Source organism: Meles meles, chromosome 3 (genome assembly GCF_922984935.1).
Source record: "Meles meles chromosome 3, mMelMel3.1 paternal haplotype, whole genome shotgun sequence".
Classification (NCBI taxonomy): Eukaryota; Metazoa; Chordata; class Mammalia; order Carnivora; family Mustelidae; genus Meles; species Meles meles.
This window is the reverse complement of record NC_060068.1, coordinates 44,594,807-44,609,378: the sequence shown is the minus strand read 5'-3', so window position 1 is coordinate 44,609,378 and position 14,572 is coordinate 44,594,807. Positions and strand designations below refer to the sequence as shown.

General features: G+C 36.0%; 1 protein-coding gene across 2 annotated transcripts in view; it reads right to left on the bottom strand.

The window, feature by feature from the left end:
- Positions 1 to 14,572, bottom strand: part of SNX2 (sorting nexin 2) — a 60,621-nt gene that overhangs the window by 29,127 nt on the left and 16,922 nt on the right. For both annotated transcript variants that reach the window (XM_045999601.1, XM_045999602.1), the window contains exons 2-6: positions 11,038 to 11,155; positions 5,924 to 6,087; positions 4,521 to 4,587; positions 4,133 to 4,176; positions 2,649 to 2,790 (exon numbers count right to left, since the gene is read on the bottom strand). In XM_045999601.1, the coding sequence (XP_045855557.1) occupies positions 2,649 to 2,790; positions 4,133 to 4,176; positions 4,521 to 4,587; positions 5,924 to 6,087; positions 11,038 to 11,155 (535 nt within the window). The remainder of the gene's footprint in view (positions 1 to 2,648; positions 2,791 to 4,132; positions 4,177 to 4,520; positions 4,588 to 5,923; positions 6,088 to 11,037; positions 11,156 to 14,572) is intronic.

The following is a 14,572-nucleotide window of genomic DNA, read 5'->3' as shown; positions in this document are numbered from 1 at the left end:
AATTATTTAGTATACACCATAGTACAGTAAACTCTCAATAAATGTTAATTATTCCTATAATTTAATTGATAGCCTTACAATGTAATGGGATATCTTGGCCATGTATGTGAGTAATTCAAACAAAATTGTGTGACTGGGCACCTGGGTGGCTCAGTGGGTTAAGCCTCTGCCTTCAGCTCAGGTCATGATCTCAGGGTCCTGGGATCAAGGCCCACATCTGGCTCTCTGCTCGGCGGGGAGCCTGCTTCCCCCTCTCTCTCTGCCTGCCTCTCTGCCTACTTGTGATCTCTCTCTCTCTCTCTGTCAAATAAATAAATAAAATCTTAAAAAAAAACCAAAAAGAATTGTGTGACTGTCCCTATTAAAAAGGACGTGCTTAGGATTTAGTTTCTCACTTCTACTTTAACTTTACACATGCTACTTATTATATTGTAGCAATTTGTGAAAGGTTGACTAAGGCAAAATATTAGTCTGAAATATAATAAACATGGGCATTAAAATTTACTTTTTTCAATTTTCTGTTTTGGGGGGGTGTTCACTGTTTAAGGACTAGGTTAGATTGTTAACAAAATGAGAAAAATATTTCTTCCCTCCCATATATAGAAATAGTTATAAAACTAAAGTCAAAGGAAAAAAGATAATCATTTGTGATACATGAAACTTAAGTTCCCTACACAGACAGAAGGATACCAAAAGATACCACCGTAAAAGTTTAGAAGAGAGGGGGCTCCTGGGTGGCTCAGTGGGTTAAGCCTTTGCCTTCAGCTCAGGTCATGATCTCAGGGTTCTGGGATTGAGCCCCACATTATGCTCTCTGCTCAGCAGGGAGCCTGCTTCTTTCCTCTCTCTGCCTGCCTCTCTGGCCTGCTTGTGATCTCTCTTTCTTTCTCTCTCTGTGTCAAATAAATAAATCTTAAAAAAAAAAAAAAGTTTAGAAGAGAGAAGATTATTAAGTAGGTCAGCAGTTCTCAAAGTACAGTCAGAATACCAGAAAGGTTTCTGCGACCTTTTTTGTACAGGTGTGAGGAAGTGTTCACCAAAGGCTATTTTCAAAATAATATTAAACTACTGTCTTTTATACTCTCTTTCATGAGAACTCAGTGGACATTTACCAACATGTGTACTATATCACAACAGAATGAATGTAGAAACACACATAAGAACATAGCTATTTTCTATCAAGCTGGAAATTAGAGATTTGGAAGACTATAAAAACTAAAACAAAAAGCAAGCCACTCCTATACTTATTTTGTCTTACCAATATTGAGTTTATTATTATTTCACATATTTAAAAAGTTTTTTAAAAATTTAATTAATTTAAGGAAACGACCACCAACGTGGGGCTTGAGGTCACAACTGAGATTGAGTCATATACTCTACCAACTGAGTCAGCCAGTTCCTCTATATAAAGTTTTTGATAATTAAAAAAATAAATCACAGAGAATATAACAAATGCATTTAAATGATCAGCAGAATTCATTTTTATATTTTCTGAATACTCTTACATATAAAGACAAAGTATAGTAAATAAAAACTTGCAACAGAAAACACTGGGAAAGAAACTACAAAATTTTAAGAGATGACAGATGTCTTTTAATGGGACAATGAAAGTCACCCTCTTGTAATTTTCTGCACATTCTTTTTAAAAATTTTAGAAGATTTCTTTCTTTATTTTTAGAGAGAGACTGTGCATGAGCACACATATGCACACACAAGCTTGGGGGAGGGGCAGAAGGAGAGGGAGGGAATCTCAAGCAGACTTCCCAATGAGAACACAGACTGACTAGGGGTTCGTTCCATTTCATGACCTTGAGATCATGACCTGAGTTGAAACCAAGAATAGGAGCTTAAGCGACTGAGCCACCCAGGGGTACCATCACCCAGCACCCTTTTAAAAAATAAGCTCTATACCTAATGTGGGCTTGAACTCACGACCCTGAGATCAAGAATCGCCTGCTCTACCAAATGAGCCAACCAGGTGCTCCCTTCTGCAAATTCTTAACTAAGCCTTTATTACTTGTGCAGGTAGATTTTTTTGTTGTTGTTGAGATTTTCTTTTTTTAGGAATCTTTACACCCAATGTGGGTTCTAACTTACAACCCCAAGGTCAAGAGCTGCATGCTCAAACTGACTGAGCCAGCCAGGCACTGCACAAGTAGAAATGTTTTTAAACATTAAATTAACTATGAAATATACTAACATGATAGGTCTTAGAAGATCCAGACTGGATGGAATCTCCTTTTTGGACAATGAATAGCTGAAAGTCAAATACCTCCAACCCTTGGACATTAATATGGTACTGTCTTTTGAGTGCTACTCAGTAATATGACCCTAAAATGTTAGGGTGTTCAATTGCTTTCAACTTGATAAATTCTGACCCAATATTTAACATCATCAGATTATATAAATCAAATCCTAAATTGATCCTATATAAATCAAAATCCTAAGATGTTAGAAAATAAAACTATTAGTTTACACATTCCTTAGTTGATGAACGATGATCATAAATAGAATATTTATTAAACTCAGTATCGCTAGACATTATGAGTTATCACAATAATGAAAGATCATGATATTCTAATCTGTAGAGTTAAACTATAGTAAAACTTGAACTAAGTAACAAGTTTTTTTTAGTCATTCATACTTACCTACTATACTCTTTTCTGGAGCTGGTGGCACAATATAACCAACATGTAAATACTTGCTTGCTAACTTGCTATGCAAACCAAGAAAGTCACTGAATCTTCTTTTCACTGAAAATTCACTCTTACTGAACATGGAAAGAGAGGTCTACAAGTGAAGAAGAGGTATTTCAGATTCTGAATACTAAGTCATTTTTTAGAAGTTAATATCACACATAACCGTGAACATACATATATATACACACACACACACACTCTGGTTTACTTTGCAAAAGAATGCACAGTAGCTCACTAATGTGGTTGATATATTTCTAACTGAAAAATACCTGCATTACCCATGGTTTTTTTTTTTTTTTTAAACAGAAGCTTAAAAGGACAAAATGTTTGCTTGATTCTATCCTTGACTCTCTCATCAACTCTAATTACATTTATGTTAATGACTCTTAAATCTTTTCCTCTGGTCCAGATCTCCTCTGGACTTTAGTCCAAGTTATCAAAATGCCCAAGGTACACTTGCACTTAAATCTTGCTGCCACCTCAAACTCAACCACATCTCTTGCTGGAACATAACCTCCAGGCAGGAAAGGCACTTGTCTACACTGCTTCCTACTAAGCCTTGGTGCTTGGAACAGAGCTGGACCCCATGGTTAAGTGTTTAATAATTATCTGTTCAATGAATTAACAAATCTCATGTCCATCCAAACTGTGCTGCTTTATCTCTGAGATCCCTCTGACAACCACAGAGATCCTCTAATCAGTGACTCAGGCATCTCTGCTCCACTCCTTACATCCAAGCCCTACTGATTCTACCTCCTCCTACACAACTCAAGAAGCCATTATTCATTCATTCCTCAGTATAAAACATTACTTCTCGCAGCTTGGACTGCTGTAGATCACTCTCTTGCTTTAAGATCTAAGTCCTACAATCTTTTAGGAATTGCAAAGGAATTACATGGAAATCCTGACCTCTAATTTGCATTCCCAACTTAGTAGTCAGAAAGATCTCTTTAAAACAAAAATCCAATTGTGCCACACTCTTGTTTGAATCTCCTCAAACACTCTCCATTATATTTAGGATAAAGCCCAAATTCCTTAATGTGGCTATTCATAATACAGAGGCTACCGCCAAACAATTTTTAGTAGGCACCACTTCCTGCAGATCCTAGAAAGCACAATGATTTCTTGACTCCTGGCCTTTGAAAAAGCAAACCCCTTTGCCTGGAAGTAGCATTCTTCTCCTTTCTCCATGTCCCACCCCTCATGACTTTCACCCACCTTTGTCTGTATTTAGTCCCTTCCTGCATACAGTCACAGAACACTTTACCTCTACTTTAGAGAATATTACTGTAACTGACCGTAACTACTTATGTGAAATCTCACTGGATGGTAACCTTTGTAAAGATAGGAAATCCTTAAACCTTAATCACTATTGTAAGCTCATACTACACACAGTGAGGGCCCACTATTTTTTTAAAGGAGCAAAGACTCACCTTTGTTGTTACTCTATACGCCATGTAAGCATTCATGCCATCACCTATAAGAAAAGTCAAACAATACTACTAAAAATAATAAGCTTAACCACACACTCAAAAAGGTGACTATGTGAAGTAATATGCTGACTGACTTGTGGTTATCAATTCATAATGTGTACATATATTAAATCATCACACTGTGCATCTTACATATATAAAATTATTTAATTATAAACTCAATAAAAGAAAACAAAAGAAAATGAGAAGCAAAAAAGCCCCACACGCTTGAAAACAGAAGTACTATTTCAATATTTAACACTGCACTTGATAAAGAAAAACAGTATACTAACCAACAAGGTACTTATCAAAAAGAAGCAAATTTAAAATACAGTAAATATTGACCCACCAACTTTCTCTGGATCTGATACACCAATTTCTATATCAAAAACATCTCCATTTGCTTCTTCTTCAATCTAGAAAAGGTAATTTTTTTATGTTAAAGATTCCAATTTACATAATTGTTATAACACTAATAATTTTAATTTTACCACCTATCTTTTATTAGGGTCGCTGTCATAACAATTTAAAAAGACACTCAGCACTCGGTTTCTGAAAAACAATAAAGCTTCCGTATTTCCTTGACAATATTTAAACAAAACAAAACACACACAGACAGAGACAACAGGAAAAGGATCATCTGGAGAAGTTACAGAAAATCTTGTGTTCTCACAACTCCTCAGATTTAGTTTTCTGTAGGAATATTGAGGATTTTTTCTGTTGTTGCTACTGTTCTCTAAACTGAGTCTTCATATTCAGATCATTAAACTAACACCTCAATTAATTTTAATATTAACATTTCAAAATTGTATCTCTACTCTTTAATGACCAGGAAGTAGCCATTATTTTTGCTGGTAGAACCCTATATATCTGTAGAAATAACTACGCTTAGGATCTTTAGCACCATGAGTTCTCCAATAACCTAATAAACACATGCTGTTTTTTGAAGCCAATGAAAGCATTATAAAGTTCACTGAAAAAAGCAGTAAGAAGAAAAAATGATAATCCTATGAGACTGCAGAGAAGCACTTTTTAATGCCATTATAAATAAGCAATCCTAGGAGCAGCTCTGCAGGAAAGTCTTGTTATTGTCAAGAAGAGAGCACAGAAATTGTTAGAACTTGGAACTATTTTAGCGTAATATTAATAGCCTAGGACTGTCTAAAAGAAAATGAGTTTTTCCAACCATAATCTTTTCTTTGTAAATAATCTTTTTCTTGTATGGATTTTTAAGAAACTAAACCATATTTGAATTATAACATAAACTATATAAATCCTAAGTACACAGCTTAGTAACTTTCACAAACACCATCATTATTCACAGGAAGGCCCTCTTGTGCTGCCTCTCCGTTCACAACCCATCCTATACGCTGCCAACATAACCACTAATATTTACTGCATGATTCATCAAAAAAAAATTATTCAAAATGTCACTTTATTAAAGTTTTTAAGGCACTTTCATACGTTTTTCTCATTTGACTAACAGAAATATTGAGAATCATAAATAAGCATCATGAGATCACAAATGATAAAATCCTCGATTTAAGGAGAAAAGTAATGTGCTGAAGTCACTGAGTTAAAATGTGATGAAGATAAAATTAGAAACCAAATAAGCTGACTTCTTAGTCCAATACCTTTCCCCCAAGTGTCTAAAGGCTTTGATTAGAGATGACTAATAGGAGAGTGATGCTGGGTGGGGGAACAAAACGCTTACTATTTACATATCAATTTAGAACAAACATTTTCCCATACCTCCTCCCTGGATCTATCGAAGATAACAGGAGCAGACATACTCTTGGATTCAATTCTGGGAGCAATGATTGTGGTAGGGGTCACAGGTGTGACTGCAGGAGAAGGTTCTGAAGACAGGATAGGATCCCTTTCTGGACTATCCAGAGAAACTTCTTCTGTGGCTTCTAGATACAAATTAAACAAGTTAGTTAAGGGTACTGATAACAAACCCCAATAGTCTACCTGCAGTTAATGAGTTATGAAAAATATTTTTAGACTGCCCACAAAAAATATCAAAATAATGTTATTTAAAAATAGTTGTTATAAATAATTTAATGAATCCTTCCTTAGTTGTTCATCAATACTTTAAAACCAACAGTGAGGACTATTGATTTTAGGAAGAATTATAGAAAGTCAGCTTAATTATCTATACTAGTTGTCACGATAAAGCTAGTAGGAAGGCAATGATGTGGGTAATTCCACATTCATTTGTGCTGGGTTTGTAATATATCTTATGCTTGGGGTAACTTACCTTTCAGAATTGTTTATTCAGGCTAATATTTTGATTATTTTATACATACAAACACAAATTTTATGGCAATAGGCTGTCCAGAACTATCCCAGTTGGGATTAAAAATCTGTTATGGAAAATCCACAAAGTTAGTAATCTAAAGCAATTAACTGCTAAAGATTACTTTATATTAGTTGAATACAGGAGTATGACACAAAGCAAATAGCTGCTTAAGTTTTAATTTAAAATGCTCATCCACTTAAAAATTTAGTATTTAACATATTTAAAACAAAATCAAATCAATAAACTGTCTACAAGCTATGTAACATTGTGCTAAATGCAATGGAGAAACACAAAGAAACAAAATATCATACCTGCCCTCAGGGAGTTTATAATCTAGTTGGGAAAATAAGACACAAGCATGTGGAATGTTAAATAATAATAAAAGACAAATAATAGCCAAGAGAACAATAAAAAGAAATGTTACAAGACATTTAACTGCTTTATGAACTACAGAACAAACAGTACAATTTGAGATGGGAGACAATACTCTGGGCTGGGGGAAATCAGCAATATTTTATGAAACTGATCTGAGAGGATCTGAATAGGTAGACAAAAAATGGAGGAAGAATTCTAGAAAAATGAAACAAGGGCACAAACAAAAAGCAAAACCAGAAAAATAAAAATTACATTCAGTGGCCATAAAGAAAACCACAGTTCTGCAGGATTATAAAACCGATAACAGGAAAAGAAAGGCAGGGCTATAAGGGAAACAGAATCAGACCAGTGGTTTCTAACCTGAGGTTCTTAGATTCCCAGAGGTTTGGGAAGGTAGTAATGGCAGTCAGTGATCCATATTAATACCTCAAAAAGTATAGCAGTAACAACATATTTACCTGAAATAAGGTAAATAATGTTAACATTTACATTTAAATGTAAACAGGTCAACATTTTATCAATCTACGCTCTTACTGGTTTTCTCATGATAATGAGATCTCCTTACTTGACATAGGTCTCTTTATATTTTTATATTAAACCAGAAATCTTTCCAACTGTGGTAACCAGAGAAGAAAAACAGGTGATAGATATAAAATAGACAATTACACAATAAATGACCCTAATATAAAAAACTAAAAGCTTTCAGGCTGTTAAGATGGCTAGTATTTATTTGTTTTTTAAAGAAATGGCATTAATGAGCAACATAAAATAAGAAAGAGGCCTATTGGAGCTAGGAGGTATGAGAGCTATTATCTACAAACAAGCAAAACAACAAGGAGCAAACACAAAGGAATCTAAAGTCCTCTAAAAGAGGTACGGTTACTGGCAACAGACCCAGAGACAAAGGGAAAGGCATATTAACTTGATTGATGTTTCAGGACAGATAACGTAACTTTTAAGTTTTCAATGCCATTTTACTTCAGATACCAGATTTTGTGTTCTTTGCGAGGACTCTGATAGGCTGTTTCATAAATAGTAGGAAACCTCAAAATAAGAAAAGCTAAATATGAACTAAGCTACTCTGGAGAAAAAAACGAAAATGGATATTAAGATTTAGCATACTAATATACAGTCTGCCTTAAAGTCTTCTCATAACTTTTAGTTAAGTAAACATACTACAGATTCAGAAATCTTAATTTAAACCAGACCTGAAAGTTCCAGGAGATGCCCCACAGGTTTAAGTATAAAGATGAACTTTTCCTGGGAAAAGATACTTGGAGGACAAGTATAAATTGATGATGTCAATGCCAGGGAAGAAATATTTCACTCATAACATAGATACCAAAGAATTTTTTTTAAACAAAGGACTATTCATTAAACTTACTTTGCATTGTTTGCTGAAATGTGTAAGTGAAATAAGCTAAGGACCTGGCAGAAACAAGTTTAAAAGTACAGAACAATTTCAACACTGGCAATCTACTCACCCTCACTTATTCTTCTATGATCGTTTCTTGGTGTTCGGTAAAGCCTGGTGTGAAGGATGTAACAAATAGTGGAGGGGCTGTGTAGTCAAGCTTATGTGGTGAAGGCTCTCCAAGTAAACTACTAACAGTAACATGTCACACGCCAACTCTTTCTGATAATGATGCCTGGCAGAAGAGTTCTGAAATGCTACCCAAAATGTACCATCTCTTGATGGTTTTAAAATCAAAATGGCTCGATTCTTAGAGCAATATTGATTTTCTCCCCTCTAATACAGGGGAAATAAATTAGGTAAACGTTCTCATTACCTAAAAAAAATAGTCCTCACCATCCTGATAACATATGCTACTCTTTATTATGGTTTCTAAGAATCCTACTCCTCCACAGGAGGATGAATGATAACCTGCTTAAAGGCATTAAAATAAGAGGCAAGTGTAGTATTAATCCATTCACATACAAGTGACCAGATTAGGTCTTAGAACTACTACAGATGTCATTTTGAAATGCACCTGAGTTTAAGATAAAAGATGAAGCATAAAAGGTGCTTGGGTAGCTCAGTCGGTTAAGCATCTGACTCTTGATTTCAGCTCAGGTCATGATCTCAGGGTTGTAAGATGGAGTCCTCCCTCCACCCAACAAGTTTCTTTGTTTGTAGACAGCAAAGGAAACTGAAACAGATGACTATGTTTATTTTTTAATAATTTTACTTTTTTCTCTTGTTTTTTTAAAGATTTTATTTATTTGTGAGAGAGAGAACGTGAACTTGAGTGGGAGGAACAGCAGAGAGAGGGAGAAAATCTTCAAGCAGACTGCCCGCTGAGTGTAGAGTCTGATGCGGGGTTCAATCTCATGACCCTGAAATCATGACCATGACCTGAATCAAAACCAAGAGCTTGATGCTTAACTGACTGAGTCACCCAGGCAAACCCCCACCTTTTTTTTTAGATTTTATTTATTTATTGGACAGACAGAGATCACAAGCAGGCAGAGAGGCAGACAGAGTGAGAGGGGGAAGCAGGCTCCTCGCTGAGCAGAGAGCCCAATGTGGGACTTGATCCCAGAACCCTGGGATCATGACCTGAGCCAAAGGCAGAGGCTTTAAGCCACTGAGCCACCCAGGCGCACCACCCCCCCCCCAACTTTTTTTTTTTTCTTTTTTACAGATTGAGAGAGAGAGATTACAAGTAGGCAGAGCAGCAGCCAGAGAGGGGAGGAAGCAGGCTCCCTGCCAAGCAGAGAGCCCGATACGGGGCTCGATCCCAGGACCCTGAGATCATGACCTGAGCTGACCCACTGAGCCACCCAGGCGCCCCCCCCCCCCAACTTTTTAAAGCAAATACTAACACTGGTGACCACAACTGAATGACAGTATTTAGTATAGATTGCTAGGTAGAGTAAAACATGAAGACTTTTCTAATCAAGCCAAGTAGGCAAGTATCTTTGTTTAGTACTCACTTGGCAAACCGAACACTTGTGCATGCTACTAAAAACAACAACAAAACACTCACAACATTCTGTTGTTAGCTTCAGGATACTCCTTATGTATTAATTCTGAGACTTCAAGGTAAGAGGGTCTTTTATGAAATGGATAATCTGAAACTTCTATGTATGACTCTATACTATTATAGGATTGTACACAATTTTAGATTAGTACCCACTCAGGAGAGAAAGGACTCAGGTCGTCTTTTAGTTTAACACATAAATGCCATAAAAAAACTTTTAAGGGCTGCCTGGGAAAAAGTCCATAAAAGAAAACAAAAATGAATTTTATAACTTTGGTTAAACTATAAGTCGTTAGGTAACTACTAACTAAAAAATAAATGGGAAATACAATTAGTATTTGTATGGTATTTTAATTTTTCTGACAAGGTGAAATACATGAATTCATCTGAAGTAAAAACTTCTCATAAAACGAATCAAGCAGGAACTCACATGGACCTCTGTGATAGAGAATCGTTACCTTCAAACACATTTATACAAAAAATAGAGAATGGTTCAAATATGCAACTACCATAAAAGCTGAGGACGCATTACTGAATTTTAACGCAGTGAAAACCAGTTCCGGTAAATTAAGTTGTTAAGCAGACAAAGATTTACTACTTTAATTTATTGAGTCATTAATTCTAAAAAGATTTGTTTCAATACCCAAACACTAACTTTTACCTACGTTTTAATGTTAAAGTAGATGTAATTGTCTTGAAGAGAATGCTTTTTTAAAAAAGGTAGGACTACACCAAGTCCTTCCCAGGAAAATAAATTCCTCAACCATCAATTTACTCACACAAAAGTAAGTCAAATACAACAGGTCGTAAATACTGAAGTATTTTATTAAAACAAAGACATTTTAACTGATTTTAAAATCCAGAGCTTAATTTTGCTTGTGATACCTGTAAGGAATAAGATTACAATCATTCAAAGTATGAATGCCACCACCGCTAGTTTTTTGAATGTAAGTACTGATCAAAACAGGGAATTATAATATGTGATTTATTTTCAAATGCTTAAAACCAGAAAGGATCACGGTTTTCCTTCTTTCAACGGTTTATATTTTTCACAGTGATCTACCTGGAAATCTCCTGCCTTCCAAGTTGCTAAGAAGAGCTACCACTCACACCTTACGCAAAATTTCAGTTTTGCTTTAGAAAATATCCTGAAACAGGATAGAGTGGACTATTCCTAAAAAAATAAAGATATTCACAATTACCTGCAAAAAGGTCTTCTCTGTCGTCATCTAGTACCACTGCTGCAGGTTTCGGGCCATTAGAGTTGGTACTAACATCTTCTGCATTAAGACTGGCTGGTTCTGGAGATGATGGACTCGACTGTTAAAAAAACAATAACAGATGATGGATTAGTATGTTTAACTATTATAATTACATAATTATACATAATTTCTATACATTATAGAAATAGAACATTCTCTTAATAAAAAGGGAAAGAAGAACAAGAACAGCCAGCCACTCATAGTACCTCCTCTAAGGGTAAGAATAAACCAAAACCACATTTTTATTCATTTTCCTTCTTAACAAAAGTCACTTAAGAGTAAAAAATCTTTTTCAGTCATCTCTTTAAAGATAATAATTTGTCATGTTATTATAATTAACAAAAATTTAATGCTTTACAGCCATATAAAAGAACACTGATTATTTTATAAAAGTAAAAAAAAAAATCAGATCTTGAAAACATGTTGCAGGTATAAGAAGTTCAGAGTATTCCTTTACTGTAACTGAAAAGTTTAACAGTAGTTGAATTAAGACTACAACTATTATAAAATTTCCATGGTTTAAAACTAAAAAAAGTGCCCTTCTCCCTGATATTTACATTTCAACTAAACTTACGGGCTGTTTTTTGTACTTCTTAACCTTAAAGTGTAATAACCAACGTAAGAGAACAAGACTATGAATCTTTTAGCTTTATTACAGTTTTCTTTTAATAGTTAAAACCAGTGCTTAAAAAAAAAAAATCACATAAAAATGACAGTGTGTATGTCAAAAGCATACAGCTAGGGATTTTTCGGAAACCAAACATGCCTGTGTAACCAGCATCCAGATCCAGAAAAAATATTATCATCAACCCCAGAAACTCTACTCTAATTCCTTATCCTCTCTCCACCGAAGCTTCTATCAGCATGCATCAGTTTTCCCTGTTTTTGTTCTTCATAAAAGTAGAATCACACAGAATATATTTTGTTTTTGTTCTTAATGTTATATTTTCAAGATACTTCCATACTGTTGTGTGTAGTAATGTATCACGTATTCTTGTGGCTGCATAATATTCCATTGTGTAAATATACTTCAATCGATCCATTCTATTATTGATGGCTATGTGAGTTTCGTACCACTATCAACAACACTGTATACACTTCCCACTATATGTATCTTTTAATAAGCATGTGAACAAATTTGTGTTTGGTATGTATGAGCAGAAAAACTAGATGACAGGGCAGGTGAACATTTTTGCTTTAGAAGCTATCACTAAACAATCTTCTAAAGTGGCTGCATATTTACACTCCTACCAGCAACATATGAAAATACCACATCCTTGTCAAAATTTTGATAATATTCCATCTTTTCCATTTCAGACATTATGGAGGTATACTTCAGAGTATCTAGTGGTTTCAATCTGTATTTCCCTGCCAAACAATGATGCTCAGCAATTTCTCATGGTAAATGGCCGAAAGATTAACTACCCCTTTTTAAAAAAAGGTTTTATTAATTTATTTAGAGAGAGATCACACACGCAATATAGATAGAGGGAGCAAGGGAGAGAGGATCTCAAGCAGACTCCACGCAGCACAGAGCCTGATGCAGGGCTCAATGCCACAGCCCTGAGATCACGAACTGAGCCAAAACTAAAAGTCAGACACTTCACCAGCTGAGTCACCCAGGCACCCCTTGATAAGCCTCTTTTGTGAAAAGTCTGATCAAGTATTTTGCCCATTTTGCTATAGTTCTCAGTGACTTGTACAAATTATTTATGTATTCTGGAGACAAGTTCTTTGCCAGATATGTAATTTCTCCCAATCAGTGGCTTGTGTTTCAACTTTTTTTTTTTTATTTATTTGACAGAGAAAGAGAGATCACAAGTAGGTGGAGAGGCAGGCAGAGAGAGAGAGGAGGAAGCAGGCTCCCTGCCGAACAGAGAGTCCGATGTGGTACTTGATCCCAGGATCCTGGGATCATGACCTGAGCAGAAGGCACAGGCTTTATTTAACCCACCGAGCCACCCAGGTGCCCCTCAACTTTTTTTTTTTAAATTAAAACTTTTATTTTTAAGTAATCTCTACGCCCAATGTGGGGCTTGAATCTACAATCCTGAGATTAAGAGTCCCATGCTCCACTCACTAAGGCAGCCAACTGCCCACCCCCAACCCACTGTCTTAATAGTGGACTTAGATGAACAGAAATTCTTAATTTTACTAAAGATAAATAATCAATTTTTCTTCTTATGATTAGTAAACTTTTTGCAGGATACTCTTTTGAAGTCATTCCTAATTCTTAAGATTTTCTCATTAGCTTTTTTTTTTTTTAAAGATTTTATTTATTTATTTGAGAGAGAGAGAGAAAGATGACAAGTAGGCAGGGAGGCATGCAGAGAGAGAGGAAGAAGTAGGTTCCCCGTTGAGCAGAGTGCCCAATGCGGGGCTCGGTCCCAGGACCCTGAGATAATGACCTGAGCTGAAGGCAGAGGCTTAACCCACCGAGCCGCCCAGGTGCCCCCATAAGGACATTTCTTTTTTTTCTTTTTTTTTTTCAAAGATTTTATTTATTTATTTGACAGAGAGAGATCACAAGTAGGCAGAGAGGCAGGCAGAGAGAGTGAGAGGGAAACAGGCTCCCTTCAGAGCAGAGAGCCCGATGTGGGACTCGATCCCAGGACCCTGAGATCATGACCCGAGCCGAAGGCAGCGGCTTAAACCACTGAGCCACCCAGGCGCCCCTAGGACATTTCTTAATAGTTCTCTCTCTCTTTTTAAAAAGATTTTATTTATTTATTTGACAGGCAGGGGGAGTGGGAGCTGGAGAAGCGGGCTTCCCGGCAAGCAGGGTGCCCAATGCAGGGCTCAATCCCAGGACATCATAACCTGAGCTGAAGGCAGACGCTTAACCCACTAAAACACCCAGGTGCCCCTCTCAACACCTTTCAAAAAGTTTCAATTCTTTTTTTTTTTTTTTTAATAAAAAGATTTTATCTATTTATTTGGGAGAGAGATAAGAGTATGAGTGGGAGAGAGAATTTGAAGCAGATTTCACACTGAGCACAGAGCCCAATGTGGGGCTCAATCCCACAATTGGGAGATCACACCCGAGCTGAAACCAAGTCCAACGCTCAACCACCTGAGTCACCCAAGCACCCCCAGTTTCAATTCTTTATAGAATTTAAAGGGAAGGTGTTTGTTTTTTCTCTTTGGAGCTTCATTCTTACAGTCTCCAACTCTCACAAAGGTGGGCCTCCTAATTTACTGTAGCAATTTCACTTGAAGGAATTTAAAAATAACTAAGCTTATACATTTTTCTTCTGGAGAATCTTCCTGACAACCTCAACCTCAACTCTAGCTGAGTCTGGTTAGGGGAATGGCCTACATGCTTCCACAGAATAGCTACTTCCCCTATCATAATTTCTCTTACCACACTATAATTATTAACTGTTTATAAACTATAAACTCTATAAGGAAAGGAGACTATCTTCTTTTGTTTACTAATTTTTCACTCCGTTCTGGGCCACAAACGTTCCATGAC